The 20,666-nt window shown below is 38.3% G+C and overlaps 1 protein-coding gene across 5 annotated transcripts in view; it reads right to left on the reverse strand.

Annotated features, from left to right (window-relative positions):
• Positions 1-20,666, reverse strand: part of Tbc1d5 (TBC1 domain family member 5) — a 434,903-nt gene that overhangs the window by 139,894 nt on the left and 274,343 nt on the right. For all 5 annotated transcript variants that reach the window (XM_060369652.1, XM_060369648.1, XM_060369651.1 and 2 more), the window contains one exon: positions 8,370-8,476. In XM_060369652.1, coding sequence (XP_060225635.1) covers positions 8,370-8,476 — 107 coding nt within the window. The remainder of the gene's footprint in view (positions 1-8,369; positions 8,477-20,666) is intronic.

A 20,666-nucleotide genomic window follows, 5' to 3' on the forward strand; every position in this document is an offset into this window, starting at 1 on the left:
AACACAGTCATATAAAAAGAGAATAGTGAAATTACAGAAAGGGTCAAATAGGGTGCAGAACGGAAGAGCACAGTAGAAAGGGACTTTGGGGAGGGGCAATTAGAACTAAAGAACTTTGAGAATGCCATATGGAATCCTACTACTGTAGAAGCTTCCCAAAATATATACACATAGGAAGAGTGTAGAGAGTTTATCTGATAACTCTAGCTACTACAGATAGAAACAAAACAAAACAACCCCCCCCCCCAAATCCCAGGGCAGGGAACAGGTTACATATTTTTGGAGTTGTTGGATAGTGAGTGAGGTTTGACAGACCCCCAGACATTACACACTATTCATCTTGCTTTTAAGACACTATTGCTGAAAACAGTAAGGAGGAACTATCCTGGAAGCCTATTCCCTACCGGGTAGCTTTCACAGTGCTGGGAGGTGACATACGCTACCGGTGCAGAAAAGTAATTATCGATTTTACCCAGCTTTGAACCATGCAAGCCAACATAGGGTTTAGGATGGTGCAAGAACGCACAAATGTTATGGAAGTAACCAAATACTTTCTGATTAGAGTGAAGGCTTGCCCCACAAAATAGAAGCCATACTCGACATAACTATCAGAGTCAAAACCCTGAGAGACAATATACTACTATTATTCTGTCAAATGCACATAGTATTAAATGGATTAGTAATGACTTATTGCTATACCCATTCTCAACACTCATAAAAGAGGTTTCTTTTTGCAATAGATAACACGGATACCGACAAGTTGTCAACATGTGGAGAAGAGATTGAGGAGTCCCGAGGCCTAAATAGGGTATTATAGTAATACCCCTAGGCTCAGGTATTATAGTAAAATAGGGGGCCATATGTCAGAAAGAGTCAAAAAGCTAACCATGCTGGATGACTACAACAGAACAGTGTTTTCCAGACCTAACAGTGCAGCAGTTACAACAGCATGCACCACTTGGTCCTGCACATGCTCAAGCTAGACAAATACCTGCATGGGAGGGGAGGGCGAACAGGAAGTCCCACCATGGCAGAGGAGCTACTGGCCACTGCTAACTGGTGGAAGTGGAAGTTAGTTCTCTTTACTGGTGTGAAACTGACCATGGTTCCAGGGAATAGCATCACATGCAAAAGTATTTGGGCAGCACAAAATTTGCAAGCTGGGTTTAAAACAAAAAAGGACTTGAAGCTGGATAGATAGGGAGAGGGAAACAGATATGGGAGGAGCTTGAAGAAGGTAAATATTTTCAAAATATAATGCGTGAAATTATCAAAGAATTAATAAATTACTATTTAAAAACAAAGAAGAAATTGAAATTAGGTAATCTCCTGTTTTCTACCCCTGAGAATTCCTAATACTGAGATGACAGAATGTCCTTTAACGCTGTAGATCAAAATTCATCAGGGATTAGCAACTTCATCTTTACAACATTTACAGCTACTTGATTTTCTGCGGGGTTTTTGTTACAGAATACATGTGATTTACTTATACATGTATAAATAAAGCCAGAACCAGAAATACAAAGTACAAATAGTGGCATTCACAAGCAATATCCAAAAAGGATGCTTCTTTAAGTTAAAAAAAAAATCAGTTTTTATTTTGAGGCTTAATAAAATGCTCCTGGGGTGGGGAGCCAATGAGAGCACACTGTGTCTGATCAGCAGGGCAGCAGTGACTGACTGCACAGCAACCAACAGACCAAACTGTGGGCCCCAAAACACCAGTGATTGTGCTCCCCAGGTGAGAGCAAACCACACAGTAAGGGAAACAACTGTGCCTTACCTCAGGCCATCTAGCTAACCCCCTGAAAAGTCCCTGGGTTCCTGCAGGAACTCACCAGCTTATAGCCACACACCTGAGCACTGTACTCACCTTCCCAGTCTGAACTGTGAGACCCAAAACACCAGAGACTGGGTCTCCCAGTCGAGAGGAAACACCAAAATGAGGGAAACCATCAGTTCTGACCTCAGGGCAACCAGCTAACCTCCAGAAACGTTCCTGGGTTCCGGCAGACTCTGGGTCTCTAACCTCTAGTCACATACCTGTGTGCTGTGCTTACTAGCCACTGACTACCTTCTGGGTAGTAGGGTACAGAGCTTCAGCCTCAGACATAGCTCCAAAGGTCAACCTGTCTCCCTAGTGAGACCAAGCAAACCTCTGGGCTCGCTGGTTCAAGAGGGCTGAGACCAGCAAAAACATGTCTGAGCAGGTGGAACTCATTAAATTCAGTGCAAAAGAGACAATGGCAGGGGAGCTGTCTCCAAGACTTCCTCTGGTGAGAAGAGAGCCTCTGGGTAGCCCACAGGATCATACACCTGAGAAGAACTGTGGCAATTCCTGGAGAACTACTGCAATTCCCTGAGAACCACCGCCAGTCAGAGACCACAGCCAACAATCTGAGGAGAGTTTCTTAAGGAACAACCAGCTTCCTGCCCAAGCGATGTCCTGTACCACCCCAGCCCCTCTAGGACTCCAGCAAGAACCAGAAACTACAAGCCAAAGACTGAGGTAGGCAAATGGGTAAAGTCCAGTATAACAAAATAGTCAACAAAAGTGGCATCTCCAGAACACAGTTACCCAAGGGCAAGCAGCCCTGGACACCCTAACACAAGTGAAATCTATGCTTATGAAGATGATATCAGAGGAAAGGGATAAAATCCCTAAAGAAATACAGGAAGATACAGTCAAACAGAATGTTGCCTTTAGAGAGAAAATAATTAAATCACTTGAAAGATATGAAGGAAACAGAGAAAAGTTCAAACAAACAGGTGAAGGAATTGAATGAAAGGAAGGAAAATACAAACAGATGAAGGAAGTCAACAAAATGGTTCAGGATCTACACATGGAAATGAAAACATTAAAGAATACACAAACTGAAGAAACCCTGGAGAGGGAGAATTTAGGGAAGAAAACAGGAACTACAGAGGCAAGCATATCCAACAGAATACAAGAGATGGAAGAAGAATCTCAGGTGTAGAAGATACAACGGAAGAAATTGATGCATCCATCAAAGAAAATGTTAAATCTAAAAAGTTCCTGATATAAACCATTCATGAAATCAAGGACAACATGAAAAGAGGAAACCTAAGAATCAAAGGAATAGAGGAAAAAGAAGATACCTGTGTCTCCAAGGCCCAGAAAAGATTTTCAACAAAATCATAGAGGAAAATTTTAGCAATTTCAAAAAAGAGATGCCTATAAGCATACAAGAGGCCTGCAGAACACCTAGTAGGTTAGATCAGGAAAGAAAATCCTCCCGCCATATAATAAGCAAAACACTAAATATATACAACAAAGAAAAAAATATTAAAAGCTGCAAGCGAAAAAGGCCAAGGAACATATAATGGCAAACCTATCAGAATCATACCTGACTTCTCAACAGAGACTATTAAAGCCAGAAAGGTGTGGACTGATGCCATGCAGACCCTAAGAGAACACAAATGTCAAGCCAGACTACTATACCCAGCAAAACTCTCATCATAGATGGAGAAAACAAGATATTCAACGACAAAAACAAATTAAACAGTATCTACCCACAAATCCAGCCCTATACAAGATACTACAAGGAAAAATATAACCAAAGAAGGCTAACTACACCCACTAGTTAACTACAGTAAAACTTCACTACAGTAAAACTGAAAGTTAGACAAGCACACAACACACTACCACAACCAATATCAAAATAAAAGGAACTAACAGTCACTGGTCATTAATCTTGCCCAACATCAATTGACTCAATTCACCAATAAAAAGATAAACACCTTCAGCAAAATGGCTGGATCCAAAATTAACTCAAAGAAATCAGTAGCTTTCCTTTATACAAAAGACAAAAGGGGTGAAAAAGAAATTAGGGAAACAACACCCTTTACAATAGCCACAAAAAACATTTTATGTATCTTGGCGTAACTCTAATCAAACAAGTGAAAGACTTGTATGAAAACATTTCAGGTCTCTGAAAAAATAAATTGAAGAAGATATCAGAAGCTGGAAAGATACCCATGCTCCTAGATCCATAAGATAAACATAATAAAAATGTCCATCCTACCAAAAGCAATCTACACATTCAATGCAATTCCTATCAAAATACTAACACAATTCTTTATAGACCTAGAAAGAACAATTCTCAACTCCAAATGGAAGAACAAAACAAAACAAAATAAATGAAACAAAACAAAACAAAATGCAGAATAGCTAAAACAGTCCTGTACAATAAAAGAGCTTCTGGAGATATCTCTATCCTGATCTTAAGCTATAAAGCAACAGTAAGAAAAACTGCATCATATTGGCATAGAAACAGACTGGATGACCAATGATCAATCAAAGATCCAGAAATAAACATATACACCTACAGACACCTGATTTTTGACAAAGACGCCAAAACCATACAAAAGAAAAAAGATCGCATCGTCAACAAATAGTGCCGGTCTAACTGGATGTCCACATGTAGAAAAATGCCAATTGATCCATATATAACACCCTGCACAAAATAAAAGTCCAAGTGGATCAAGACCTCAACATAAAACCAGACACACTAAATCTGTTGGAAGAAAAAATGGGGAAAAGCCACGAACTTATTGGCACAAGAGAAAACTTCCCGAACACAACACCAACAGCTCAGGCTCTAAGATCAACAATTAATTAATGGACTGCATGAAACTGAAAAGCTTCTGTAATGCAAAGGACACTATCAACAGAACAAAAAACCAAACATACAGACTGGGAACAGATCTTCACTACCCCTACCTCCAACAGAGGGCTAATATCGAGAATATATGAAGCACTCAATAAATTAGACACCAAAAATTAAATTAAATCCAATTAAAAATCCAATTAAAAAATGTAGTACAGAGCTAAGCACAGAATTCTCAACCAAGGTATACTGAGTGGTGGAGAAACACTTAGAGAAATGCTCAATATCCTCAGTCATCAGGAAAATGCAAATCAAAATGACCCTGAGATGCCATCTTACACCCATCAGAATGGCCTACATCAAAAACTCAGGTGACAAGACATGCTGGCAAGTATGTGGAGAAAGGAGAACCCTCCTCCATTGCTGGTGGGAATGTAAACTTGTACAACCACTCTGGAAATCAATCTGGAGATTTCTCAGAAAATTGGGAATACAGCTACCTCAATACCACTCCTGGGAATATATCCAAAAGATGATCCACCATTCAACAAGGACATCTGCTCAACTATATTCCTAGTTTATTCATAATAGACAGAATCTAGAAACAACCTAGATGTCCCTTATGCAAAGAATGGAAACAGAAATTGTGACACATTTCCACAATTGAAACATTAAAAACAAGGGAATCATGAAATATGCAGGCAAACGGATGGAACTAGAAAAGATCACCTTAAGTGAGGTAACCCAGGAGCAGAAAGACACACATGGTATATACTCACTTATAAGCAGATAGTAGTCACATTATATATAGGATAATCATACTACAAACTACAGACCTAAAGAAGCTAAACAACAAGCAGGATTCTAGAGAGAATGCTTAATCTCATTCAGAAGGGCAAACAGAATAGACAGCCGAAGCAGTGGAAGAGAAGGAACAGCAAGGGAGCCTAACATAGAGGTCCTCTGAAAGGCTCCTCCCAACAGGGGATTAAAGCAGATGCAGAGACTCTCCGCTAAGCTTTGGGCAGAGTGTAGAGAGTCCTATGGAAGAAGCAGGGAGCAGTAGGGCGGGGGGTGGGGTGGGGGTGGGGGTGGAGGATAGAAGGACCAAGAGGGGACAGGAGCATTACAAGGAGACCAAGAAAGCAGACAAATCTGGGCTTGGGTTCCTGCAGATGCTCATGCACCAAGGACCATGCATGGAGAGGACCTAGACCCCTTGATCAGATGTAGCAGACAGGCAGCTCAGCCTCCAAGTGGGTTCCTGGGTATGGGGAGCAGAGAATGTCTCTGGCATGAACTTGGTTGCTGGCTCTTTGATCACCTCCCTCTTGCGATGTGGCTTTGCCAGGCCACAGAGGAAGAGTATCCAGCAGTCCTGATGAGAGTCCATAAGCTAGGGTCAGATGGCAGGGGAGGAGGACTCCCCCTTTCAGTGGACTAGGGGAAGAGGATAGGGGGGACGGGACAGCAAGGGTGAGACCGGGAGGATATAAGGGAAGGGGCTACAACTGGGATATAAAAGGAATAAATTATAAAAAATAAGAATTAAAAAAGAAAAATTGCTCTGTATAACAGAAATACTATAAAAACTAGTATTTCTATAAAAAGCAGATAAGAAAATTGTCAGTCATATAATAGAAAATGTGCTTAAAGTTAAGTTTAAGTCATCAACAAGAGAAGATTTCTATTAAATTTGTACGCTAAAGATGAACAGGCAGAGCTTGGCAACAGAACTCACAGACAGACTGACTGACTCAGAGACAGTTTGACAACTGCCAACATGACTGTTGGGAGAGTTTCCAAAGAGCCAAAGGCTGGGATTACCATCCAATGCCTGGCATTCTGATACTTGTATCTAAAGCTTCCTCTCTTACTCTTCATCCAGTATTTTCGTTTGGCTCAAAAACAGCAAGGATTCACAATTTTTTTTATATAATTAAATGTTCTTATTTTGAAGAAATATAACATTAGTTGTAAAAGAGCACACTTTTTCTGTGAAGTATGAAGGAAATTTTAATGAATTGCTTTATACTCAAAGAAACCAGTTTTAAAGCCTGTCAGAGTCTTTTATTAGGTGATTTGTAAGCTATAAAGTAGAATAATATATGGAAATATCATATATATATGCATATATATATATCATAATTCAGTGATAAATTCTAATAGGCCTAGTCCTTAGTATAGCTCTTTTTTCATATGGTCCCAGAAGCCCTTTTTGAACAAGTCATCCCTTGTGATAGGCATTAAAGATACTGAAGTCCAGTATAAGAAATAGTTGTGCAAGTATTTACTTTTTAAAAAAAGTTTATTTATTTTTAAATTAATTAATCACAGTTTATTCACTTTGTATCCCAGTTGTAGCCCCCTCCCTCATCCCTTCCCAATCCTGCCTTCCCTCTTCTCCTCCCATGCCCCTCCCCAAGTCCACTGATAGGAGAGGTCCTGCTACACTTCCCTCTGACCCTAGCCTATCAAATCTCATCAGTACTGGCTGTATTGTCTTCCTCTGTGGCTTGGTAATGCTGCTACTCCCTCAGGGCGAGGTGATCAAAGAGCCAGTCACTGAGTTCATGTCAGAGACAGTCCCTGTTCCCCTTACTAAGAAACCCCCTTGTATACTGAGCTGCCATGGGCTATATATGTGCACAGGTTCTAGGTTATCTCCATGTATGGTCCACGGTTGGAATATCAATCTCAGGAAAGACCCCTTTGCCCAGACCCAGAATTGCTAAAACAATCCTGTACAACAACAGATCCTCTGGAGGTATCTCCATCCCTGACCTCAAGCTGTACTACAGAGCAATAGTAGATGGTATAGGCATAGAAACAGAATGGTGGATCAATGGAATCGAATAGAAGACACAAAGATAAACCTATACACCTATGGATACTTGATTTTTCACAAAGAAGCCAAACCATACAATGGAAAAAGATGGCATCTTCAACAAATGGTGCTGGTCCAACTGGCTGTCTCCATGTAGAAAAATACAAACAGATCCATATTTATCATCCTTCACAAAACTAAAGCCCAAGTGGATCAAAAACCTCAATATAAAACCAGACCCACTATTTTGGTTAGAAGAAAAAGTGGGGAAGAGCCTAGAACTCACTGGCATAGGAGACAACTTACTGAACAGAACACCAACAGCACAGGCTCTAAGAGCAACAATCAATAAATGGGAAATCATGAAACTGAAAAGCTTCTGTAAAGCAAAGAACACTGTTGTCAGAACAAAACGAATGTCTACAGAATGGGAAAGGATCTTCACCAACCCTATATCTGACAGAGAGGGCTACTGTCCAGAATATATAAAGAACTCAAGAAGTCAAACAGCAACACATCAAGTAATCCCTTAAAAAATGGTATACAGGGCTAAACAGAGAATTCTCAATAGAGGAATACTGAATGGCAGAGAAACACTTAAAGAAATGTTCAAAATCCTTAGTCATCAAGGAACTGCAAATAAAAAGGACCATAAGATTTCACCTTAAGTATTTTCTTAAGCTAACAGATAGGCAGGAAGGAGGTCAAGACAACCCACTGAGGAAATTGGGCATTTTCTGGGGTGTAGTTTCTCAGGACTAGGTCCACTGCTTTCACTTGCTAACATACTGGCTAATGAGGTGTTTGAACTTTGGCTTACAACTTCTAACCATCATTAGGAACAAGTCAGATGGAGACCTGGATTCTTGAAACAATGTAAAATTATGCACCTCTCCCCCAAGAAAGCTTACCTTTGGGTCTCTAAGGAAGAGAGCCTTAAGTATCAGTGAGTGTATGTCTCCGATGATTGGATAATGCATCAGAAGGCCAAGACAGGTCTGGTAGTTACTAGAAATCACTAAATAAAAGGAAAAATGGATTCAGACACAATACTGTTTAGAATATATGCATTATGATGAATCTAAGAAAATAACTGAGAGCCAAAGCATGTGATGCAATAATTTAGGTGACTGGTTATAAGATTGTACTGAGAACAGATCTTCACCAAATGCCCTCTGATTCAGTGCATTTCAGTTACAATTTAACACTACCCACAAGGAGTGGTGGAAGGAAGAAGTGCAGACTCAGACATGGTATTTGCAACATAAAACACATTTCTTAGATGTATGCACATTTGTTGACATTTATGTGGCTATCGTTAGTTTTGCTGCTGAGAAATTACTGTGTAATTTCAAAGAAACACCTTGAAACTGGGAAGCAATTAAAAATTCTAATAAAATAGTATACTCACCTTGGTTATTATGCTTCTTTTATATATGTATCACACAATTCAAAATTCAAAATTACAATTTTCTTTGGCTATTTGTTTTTCTAAAAGTAAAAATAAATTTGAAGAGAGAGAGGGTGTGTGTGTGTGTGTGTGTGTGTGTTTTGAGGAAAATAAGTGACAATCTTCCATCATCTGCTTGTATTCTGCAGACTGTCATTTAACACTTTTATTTTCAAATCAATCATAATTATGGGTACAATTATTAAACACATCTTTTAAAGACAGGTCTGTGTAAACTATTCCATTTCTTGGTAATCTATCGGTACTGTAATCACAGTTGGGCCCATTAATGACACTTGTTTTGTGAGCTACAACAGCTGCCTCAGCAACACTGACTGTGAGGGTACTTTACAGCTACAACCTCCTAGAGTTGTTCATTAACCAGTTACTGAAAAATGTCCCACAGGAAAACAAAGGAAGTAAGACAAATAAAATATTAATTATAATCAGAAAGACCTTGATTCTTCGATTTTTTTTCTGCTGCTGGAAAAGCCACTTCTTGATGAAACATTCTACCATGCTCCCTCACCTGAATACTATAGAAAGGAAAGTAGACTGTGCAGAATGAATAATTATAAACTACGTAAGGAACTACTTTATCATCTTCATTTCCATTGGTGATCTGACAGCTTGTAATTTCACACATCTGCTTTCATTTGTAAAGTACTCACTTACCCTACCTGCTCTCTATCTCTTCAGACTCCTCTTATTTGTTCATTTCTCCATGTTCACATTCAGTTCCCTAGTGTCATCTTCCTCTAGAAATTAAAAAAGCTAGTATATAATGGTATAATTTTTTCATGTACAGTATTTATTTAAAGCAAAGGAGTTATAAAAAAAAAACAACAACTAGGTCCTCAGTTGATGAAAAAGTTACTTTCTCAAATGCTGATACTCAAGTTTTAGTACCTGGCCAGGGAATAATTTTTACCATCTTGTAAGAAAAGCAGGAGAGTTTCTTGGAATTATTTTGGCTGCACCACTCAAATTTGAATCTGAGGATCTCATTTGGGTCTTCTCTAAAGTTATCTAATGTGACATCCAAAATCTGCTCGGGTAACCTCTACAGTATAAAGTTTAGTCTTCTAGAAAACAACTTCATGGTTTTAGAAAACTGCCCACATCATTCACTGCGATGACTTGGTAAGTGCCTGCTTTGTAATGGAGGCCCAACAAGGAAGAAACCCTTGCTCTGAGGAAAATCTAAGTTTGGAAAGGACACTGGCAAAGTCAACCAGCTACTCCACTAAGATAATGATGAATCCTAAAGGTTTTAGGGAGTGAACTCAGGCTTAGAACTTTATGTGCCTAATCTCATTTAATGCCTCAGACTATTTTATTATAAGCATAGGATGATTTTCCTTGTATCAGACATACAAACAACGATACTTGGAGAGGCTAAGTCATTTGCTCATATCACAGAGTGATTCCTTGGTGTAGCATGATTTCAAATTGGGGGGCTGTATTCTATGTAGTTATATAATGCTGTTTAAAAAATACTGCTTTGAATTCAAATGATATAAAGATACAAATGTCAACTTAAGTTGCTTAACATCGAAGGGACTTAAGCTAAGTCAAACCTTACTGAGTCTCTAGAATAGCTAGATATAACTGGGCATTTGTTTAGAGTGACCAGCACAATAAACCCGTTACCATAACTTTAAAGTAACAGACTATAAAGTGCTGAAGGCAAGACAACATGTGTTAATATTTCACTTGTAGAACAAAAGAAGCTGCTAACGATTTTCTCTTGTATCTATTCACACACATCTTAATTAAAGGAACATTTTCTGAGCATCAATTACATTCCAGATACTCAAACTTAGGCTGTTATAGCCTTAGTTTTGGTCTATCAACAGTTTTTTAACAGCAGGTAAGCATGAATCTTATGTCTTCAACTAATACCATCTTTAAGTCATTACTAAAAAATCTGTACTTTTAATTTCTAATTACATTAAATTAAGTATTAAGACACACTTAGACAGCTATGCCAAATTTAGACAGAAGAGCTACAGAAACTTGTTTTTTAAAAGGGTAGAGGGATCTGACATGAGAGTTGTTTTGTTCCTTCTCCCCTCCTTCCCTAGCCTCCCTGTTCCCTCCTTCCATTTTATAGCACTTGGAGTTGAACCCAAGGCCTTGTACGTGTTAAGTCAGCACTCCACCCGCAGAGGTTTTGCTCCTTAGAGCAAACTTTTGTCTAATAAAAAAATGAATGCAGTCTTGTTCCTTACCAAATCCTTATTCTATCAAAGCAGGCAGCAGTGATATAGTAACTATTTTTAACCTTCCCTGAATCAGCTCTTCAGGGTATTGCTTCAGTATTTTGCTTTTAAAGCACAATGAAGGAAAAGACCATTTTGTTCAAATGTAAGTAGATACCAAAACTAACTATACTCTTTTAATTTATTTTTATTTATGTTTTTGCCATATCATTAAGTGGCTTAGACCATGCTGGCCTTAAATTCATAGAAAACCACTTCTTTAAGGCCTGTGAAGTGTTGTCATAGGCACCACAATACCTGGCCACACACACACACATACACACACACACACACACGACTTTTTGCATACATACTGGTAATAAAAAGCCACAAAAGGTTTTTCTAGCCAGAATTTTCCAACTTAACTCTGTTCCCTGTCACCTCTTATGCCTAGCATCTGTGTAGCAAGTGCATTCCAGGATGTAACTCCTTATGTTTTGAGTGAACTCAGGGATTGGAGAGTCTCTTTCTTTGTGCCTGAGTAGCACAAGTAATTGTCTAAGACAGTGGCATAGATGTTAGGTATATATCTGCCCTCTTGTTCTGACAAGCAGTACTAGGGTGATGGTTTCAATAGGAACTGCCTCCATAGATTCATTTGTTTAAATGCTTGGCTCTATTAGTGGCACTATTAGGAGGTGTGGCCTTGCTGGAGGAAAGGTATCACTGTGGGGGTGGGCTTTGAGGTCTCAGCCAGTTCAATTCTTGCTGCCTGTGGACCAAGATGTAGAACTCTCAGCTCCTTCTCCAGCACCATGTCAGCCTGCATGCCACCATGCTTCCTGCCATGATGATAATGGACTAAACCTCCGAACTGTAAGACAGCCCCAATTAAATGTTTTCCTTTATAAAGGTTGCCTTGATCATGATGTCTCTTCATAGCAGTGAAACACTAAGACAATTACCTTCATATGAAGTAAAGCTGAATTATCTGCCTCCTTTAAATGCCCCACACTATTCTAAAGTGGTCTGAAGGAATTGGTGTGTTTAGTTTTGCCAGGAGAAGCAATAACAAAAAGTAGTTCAATCAGTAAATATAACCAGAGATGTGATTACACTGAGAAATTTGAAAGCAACATAAATGAGTACATTATGTATAGCTCACCTCTAGCTACCTATAATGGTAACATTTATGAATACTTTTCTCCAAATTAATTAATTTTATATGGGAATATAATTTTTCAGAATAAAAAGTAAGATGGAAAATTACCAAATATTGAAACATAGACTTAAAAAAATGTCCTTAAAATTAAAAACAACAGCTATCATCTCTCAGGTACCGACAGCATGACTGGCAACTTGTTACATAATTATATGCCCATCCCATAAGACCCCCTCCCCTCTAAAAAAGCAGTCTATCCATGCACTCCCTTCTACACACGAGGACAGAGTAGTGCAAAGGAGACAACTATATGCTCAGACCAAGGACTCCTGATTGACTGTTGAACTGAAAACATTGGTCTTCCCCCGTGTCTTATGTTTTACTCCATTCTTAGCAGAAAGCACCATGAAAAGGGTGTTTACATACAGAAGACAAAAATGACACATTGCAGAGTGCTTCTGAAAACTGTATTTTAACCTCAGAGAAGTTACAAATACACACTAAAAATGTCCTTAACATATAAAGCCAGGTGCAGCAAATGTTTGGAAACTGGCATAAGTTCTTCTATTTATATGTGGATTTGTCATACAGAAGAAATAATCAAAGACTTCATATAAAGTTAAAAAACAATGGTGACTGGAGAGCTAGCTCACCAGTTAAGAGCACTTACTGATACTGCAGAAGATCCAAATTGAATCCCATTGTGAACATTAGGTAACTTACAAACACTTTAATTCCAGCTCCAGGGGATCTACTGCCCCCAGGGCACCTGTACTCAGGTGCACACCTCCCACTCCCTCATGCCATCTACACAACAATCTAACAAGGAAACCTGAGGCTTCCATTCATAACTCAAATGCAAATAACTAAGTGCCTTGTAAGGCACCTGGCACGCAAAAGACACACTTAGTGCTCCGCACTCTGAAAAAAAAAATTGTGAGGGCTTACCACATGCAGAAGAAAAAAAAAAAAACAAAAAAAACATAGCTGAAGAAAAAAAAAACAAAAACAAAAACAAAAAACAACAACGTCTTCCATGATTTAAAGACCTTTACTATTCTGGTTTTTCTACTATAAAATAACATATAATTTCAAACGGGGATTTCAAATGGAACAGAAAACATGAACACTAAATCATAAAACAAACAAACAAACAAAAAACAAATCAAACAACTCCCTCACCAAAACCCCAAATCCTATATAGTCTGTTAAGTCTCAGAGAAAACCAGGTATAAAAAAAAAAATAGATATATCCCTTATTAAAAGGTGATTTTGTTAAACGCATAAGACCTTCAAAAGATGCTGCATTTGGGGTTTTTCTCCCTGGTGACCTTTGAGATAAATATCAATCATTACAACTAGCCTTGAAGCCCAAGAACTACACCCACTCATCCACAAACACTTGCATAGATCTGTCAAGTACTTCTTTCACTATTAGATTTTTATGCAGATAAAATAAGATCTTAAAATTCATTTTTTAAATAAAGAAAACAATATTGAATTCAAACCAGCACATTCTTTTTGTTCAAAAAGATTTAAAAAATTACTGATACTTCATTTCAAGTTTAATACAATTTAATAGAATTGATTCTAACTAGAGAGCAGATAACAGCACGAGATTTATTTATATTCCAGGAGTTCTGACAGCACTGTCAAGTGTAAGATCCACCCAAATACTTAAGGCCATGACTTAGGGTCTGTGCACTGCCCAAGCAAAGTCAGGCAGTTCTAGGAGTGGCCCTGGTAATTGATATAAGTCTAAAGTCGATTAACTACACACAGTTCATTTTTTTCTCTATCTTCCATATAGATATGGAAGATATCCAACTTTAAAATAAGATAGATCTTATTTTAAAGTTCTGTGTGTCTAGGAGTGTATATGAGTCCATCTTCCTACAGAGACCACTCACTGTTCCTCTGCCTTCCTACCTCATTATCCATTAAAAGAATAAAATGTGATGATACAGTGTAGGGACAAAGTCTTCTGATAATATTAACATTCAGGTTAATAACTGTCAACAGATATACTCAGAATCAAACCAGCACAATTCTTTTATTATTAAGAATGTGTAACGTAGAGCAAATAAACCATAGTTTACAGATAAAATAAGAGTAATGACTTAGCAAGAAAAGAAACCTGAAAGGTTTCCTCATTTATACTTCAGTGAGAACACCTTGTATTTGTCATTAGAGCTCAAGGTCTAGTATTTCCAAGTCTACATGCATCTAAACGAAGCCTAAGAATTTTTGGTGTACACTAAAATTGAGAAAAAAAATGATAAGCACCATTCATGGATTTGCCTCACTCCCAGGGAGGTGGGGCTTGAACCTAGGTACTTGTGGTGGTTTAAATGCTAAATGTTATCCACAGTCTCTGGCGTTTGAATGCTTGGTCCTCAGTTGGTGGCTCTGTTTGAAACATTAGGACTGCAGTTCAGATTCTCAGTAACCATGTAAAATCTGGGTAATGGTGAGTATCTGAAACCCTAGTGCTGGGAGATGGAGACAGGTAAATCCATGGAGCCAGCTGGCCAGCCAGTCTGGCTAAAATGGCAAGCTTCAGATTTGGTGAGTGACCCTGTCTCAAAAAATAAAGTGGAAAAAAAATAATTGAATAGGACATACAACCTTGAAATTCTGCCTTTACAAGAGCAAATGCAGTCAGCAGGCATAACACCTACCCCCAAAAAACAACAATGTAAAACATGCATTAAAACATAATTTTTTTATTATGGTATATTGGAGAAATCTGGAAAGACTGTTAAGCTAAACTATAAAGTGATATAAATGGTATCAGTGACTGAAAGGGGACATTGGTTTCTGTATCTGATGTAGTTATAACATTTTATTTCAGAGGGAAGAGAGCTGGTGTCAGGAAGTACTTAGATTTTCAAAAATAAGACTTGGGATTGTGCTTTTACAAACTTTGACATGCACTGCAATATAGTTTTATAGTCTTTATATTTAATCATTAATTTTGTTAAAGGTTTTATAGAAAAGACAAATTCAATCTGTAGTAAAAATTCTGTAACTACAGTATGTTGGTGAATATGCTGTTAAATGGAAAACCGAGAAGCAGAAACTTTGGGGTAGGACAAATGGAAGCACTGGCATTCAGCTAGTGGCTCAAGAGAAAGCAGAGAGCCAGCACACAATAAAAAAGAACAACATGTCAGTCATGAAAAAGATACAATTGCCACACATGCCAAGCCAAGGAATGGCTAACGAAAACAGGAAACTGACAGTATCCTAACACATTCTGTCATGTAGGCATGAAGTTATTGTGCAATTCAAATACTGACTTTGTACCCCACATACCTGGTTACAACGCTTGTTCTGAGAATCTCCTGTCTCAATGTTGTGTAACTCCCAATTGTCTCCTGGTATGCCAATAAAGCAGCTTACAGCCAATCACTGAGCAGTAGAGACAACAGAGCTGGACTTCCACCAGCCAGGTGAGAAGGATTTAGAAGAAGTAGGGGATTGAGCCAGGGGCAGAGTTCTAATAGACCTCAAGAGAAGGAGGTGGAGCAGGAAAGATACAAGTGCATGTATTTCTGGGATGTACACCGGCAAGAAAACAGATTAGCTTAGAGGGTTAATAATAGAGTAGTAACTGCTCAGTTATTGTGTTGTGAAGCTTATTGTTAAACAAATATTAAAGAGTCTAATTATTTGTGTGATAGGTAAAAGAGAAACTAAGAGAAACAAACACAATATTATAAAAATAAAATAACCTTAACACTGGCTTGATCTTGCTGACTGAAAAGTCAAGACAAGAAATGGAGCTCAAAGTCCAAATATAAGAAAACAATAAAGAGAATGGAATGACAGTTATCTGCTTTTAATGAATACATATCATATACATACAATGAAATATTACACTTCACTTTATAGTAAGTATGTGTATACAGATGCATTAGGAATTTATTAAAAAGAAAAATGGAATTTAAGCCATTAAATAAAGTACCATCACCACCACCAACAACAACAAAAACAAAAGTAGAAGAAAGGAAGAAACTTTCCAGACATAAAAAGTTCAGAGAGAAAAAAATTTACTGCTTCATACACAGCTGAGAGATATTATGACTAAGAAAATCAACAGGTAGCCAGAAAAGGTAGAACATGTCTGTGGTCTCATCACTCTGAAGCAATGTTCTCATGAGTTCAAGACCAATCTAGGCTCTAGTATGAGACCTTATTTCAGGAAAATAAAACATCACAAAAATATCTAAAGTGAAATAGAGTATGAGACAATTGAGAGCTACTGTTATCATAAGTTTTCCTATTTTTAAAAAAGGGTATGACCCCTTTGGTTAAGTAGGCAGGCACAGGGACCTGAGTCTGGATACCAAGAACCCAAATACAAACACCAAATTCAGTGAAACAACCCCCCCCCCCCCCAAAAAAAAAAGTATAGGCTTGGGTACATGCCTATAATCCCAGCCTTAGAGTGGACACAAGTAGGATTCCTAGCCAAGTTAGATTAATGAGCTTCAGAAAATAAAAGTTAGAAACAACTGAGGAAATATACTTGAAGCTGACTTCAGGCACTGCACATGCACGCACCCTCCCACACCCACAGACACGCAGACACACAGACATACACACTTAAAGAAAAATTAAAATTGTGCTATAAAAATTTTAGGTTTGTAATTTTAAAAGTAGACAATGCCTTCTTTCATGCTAAAAGTTTACACATGTACATTAAAAAAAATTACTTAAAGAATGATGGATTCTGTTGTTGACAGAGTTTATTTCTTTTGAGGCTTACGGGGTGATATGTCCCATAACTTTCTGCTAGCTTTTGGGGACAGCTGAATATACTGCCATCCTTTGGTTTGATAACACCAGTATAATCTTTGCCTCTTTCTTCATGTGACATTCTTGATTCTGTGCCTTTGTACATATCTGTATCCAAACTTCCTTCCAATAAGGATTAATAGGAACACCAGTAACAGCAGACTGGAGGAAACTCTAATCCACTTACTATAGCATGACCTCATCTTAATTAACCATATCTGCAACAATCTGTTGGGAATTAGGTCTCACTCTCATGTACTAATAGTTAGGACTCCAATGTCTGTCTGTCTGTCTGTCTGTCTGTCTGTCTTGATCATGGGCAGGGCTGATATAACTCAAACCAGTCTGTCTGTCTGTCTGTCTTGGTCATGGGCAGGGCTGATATAACTCAAACCAGAACAGATTTCCTTATCTATAAAATAGGTAGCTTTGAATCCTCATTTTAGAGGATATATATTATTTTGAAAAAACTGGTGGAAGTATATAGACCCTTGCCACAGAATACTTCGTACAGGATTTTACATACTGTCAAGATGACCATAACCCTTTCAAGCCTATCTACTGAGGCCCTAGGAGTATGTGTCCTAAACTGAAGGAAGGTCCTTTCTCTCAGTGAAACCTCTGAGCTACACATGTGGTAGCTATAGTCTTGAACAATAGAGTTCAGTTAAAGAATGAATAAACACAAACTACTAGGTGAATGAACACCAAAACACTGGATGCCCAATAGGGTATCATGATTCAGAATGCACTTACTGGTTCTGAACAAGAACTTGAAACTGATATTCTATTTGGAATGCTGATTTTAGAACTGGTTTACCTTCCTCCTGACTCTTGCTCATGGGCAAAAATGTTCATTACCTAATCAATGCTGTTGCCCATGCACTTGGCCATCCTTGTTCATGCCCACCTCTCCTCAGGCTGTCTCCTCAGTTCTCTGCAGAGCCAAGCCTTCCCTACGCCCCACCTCTTCACCTGCCATTGCTCCACTGAGAGGTAGAGTGTGAGGCACACTTCTCCCGCATGTTTCAAACCAATCCACAGAAATTCTTCTCTCCTTCTTATGCTGTTCACCTATGCATCCACTAGGTCCATTTTCATACTGCCATATGTATATCAAAGTCCCGGAAATAGTAGTGACTTGGTAAATATGTGTTGAAATACTAGTTATTTTAATAAATGATTGATTAAAAATTGCTTTCCTGGTTATTTTCTTTGTTTGAGGTTTTGGTGTGTTAAGTCTGTAATTTTTTTCCTGTATCTTCTTTTCCTATATCTTCTTTTCCTATTATGATTCTTGGTACCCAGGGAGAACCAAACAAAAATCTTACTTTTCTTCAATGTAATTTTCTAAGTGACTTCCTTCCCTTCACTAACGTGGTCATATTGGCTCAATCTACACGTACTCTGCATTCTCTTGTGAGGCTACAGCTTTCTATGCTTTACCTGTTTCCCACTCTGGTTCCAATCCCTTGATATTATAAATTCTTTCCAGTCATTCCTCTTTACACACCTTAAACTACTCTCTTAAAATGCACTAAATGTCCTCCACCTTCACAGTTACCCCTAATTCATTTGAGGGTGGGCCTGATGAGAAGCCTGTAAATCTATTTACATTCTTTTACTCTTCTGGGACTATTGAGGACAGCTGGAGATGCTAACACAGACTATTACTATGAGGCCATCCTAGTTATTCCAGGTTTGATCTTGCCAGTCACATTCACTTTGGTTATCAAATTCTACTTCTATTGTTACTCTGCCACAGCAAATAAGATTCTTCCCTTTTCTGCTATGGGATTTTCTCATTTTTTGTTTTCTGCACCTATGAACTGTTCTATTTATGACAACAGCCTGGTGCTTCCTTCTCAGTTCAGCTTTACTGCTGTCTCACAGCTCATCTTCCACAGTCTCCCTATTCACAGTCCTTGTTTCTTCAATTACTTTCTTCAATAAACATCTGTTTGAAGATTATAATGCATTAGGTCCTCTTCTAGATGCTGTATTTAAAAAGGAAACCAAGACAGACAAAAAAAAAAAAAAAAAAAATCCATCCTATCACTGAGGAGTTGAATATAGTGGGTGTTTACACAACAGAAGGAAACAAATGCACAAGGTAATTTTCCTTTTTATAGATGCAACCATTGACCAGTAGAAAAAACTAGCACTGATTCCTCAAGAAGAAACTCATGTTTGATTGACACATCTCCATCACTACTCCTATATCCTTCTTATATCCTCTTATAGCCTTCTGTTCTTGAAAGATGGTTGGATATATGTTATCTCTATGTTCTTTATTATGTCATTTTTTAGTTGAAAAGTAATGTAATAAAAATAATAGTAGCACTGCTCTTGTCACAATAGCAAGAGGATGGAGTCAGCCTAAACGCCCACCAAGAGATGAAATAATAAGCATGTGGGGCATTCACAGAGGAAATTTTATTGAGTCACAAATAAAAATGAAATTATGAAATTTTCAGTACACTAGATAGGACTAAAGATTATTATATTAAGTTAGGTAACACAGACTCAAAAAGACAAATGTCATATGTTCTTTCTCATATTCTGATCCTATCTTTGGAATTCTATACATGTGTGCTTACATGGGAATGAGTGTGCTTAGAACCTGCAAAACCAGCAATAGTTCTTTGAGGTTGTAATACAAGCCCTTCCTCTTGTAGCCCCCACCCTTACAGATTAAAATTAGGGTCTTGTGTGAACCAGGTGAATACTCTCAGCCTGGGCTACAGCTTCCACTCCCAGTTCCTCTTAAACACCAACATTAAATGCAGAGTTCCACCTTTGCCTACATTCTCTTTCAGTATGTGTTATTTGAGGTAGGTGACTGTGTGATTTGTATAATCCTCGTGGGAGGCATTTCAAACAAAGAGGGAAGTACTGTTGGTTGCTGATTTGGGAAAGCATATGTAAACCAGAACTATATCAGACAAACTAGTATATTATGATGACCTTATTCTTTTTTTAATTAATTTTTTTAAATACTAATTACAGTTTATTCACTTTGTATCCGGCTGTAGTTCCCTCCCTCCTCACCTCCCAATCTCACCCTCCTTTCCTCATCTCCTCTTATGCCCCTCTCCAAGTCCACGGACAGGGGAGGTCCTCCTCCCCTTCCTTCTGACCCTAGCCTATCAGGTCTCATCAGGACTGGCTGCATTGTCCTCCTCTGTGGCCTGGCAAGGCTGCTTCCCCATGTGGGGGAGGTGGAATGACCTTATTCTTAAGAGACCATATCCATTGTTATGGTTTAAACTAGTGAAGACCTGTTAATTACTTGCAAAACTCTATACATCCTTGATACTAACAGTGACTGTAACGTTTTACATCTGTTATGAATTTTCACAGGGATCTCAAATTCTGTGTGGCTAAGGCTTAAGTAAATTCCTAGCGGTTGTGTTTCCTACTCAGTTATCTACTCACTAAAGACTCCAAGACTCTTCTAGATTTCTTATTCTCTTTACCTTTCCTATTTAATCACTAAGCCATGCTAAACCTAGTCTGAGTATTTCTCTACTTCAGTGTTTGTCATCTTGTCTTGATTTCACATCCACATTGCTGCTGGAGTAATCTA

The sequence above is a fragment of the Meriones unguiculatus genome, chromosome 16 (genome assembly GCF_030254825.1).
Source record: "Meriones unguiculatus strain TT.TT164.6M chromosome 16, Bangor_MerUng_6.1, whole genome shotgun sequence".
In the NCBI taxonomy this organism is placed as follows: domain Eukaryota; kingdom Metazoa; phylum Chordata; class Mammalia; order Rodentia; family Muridae; genus Meriones; species Meriones unguiculatus.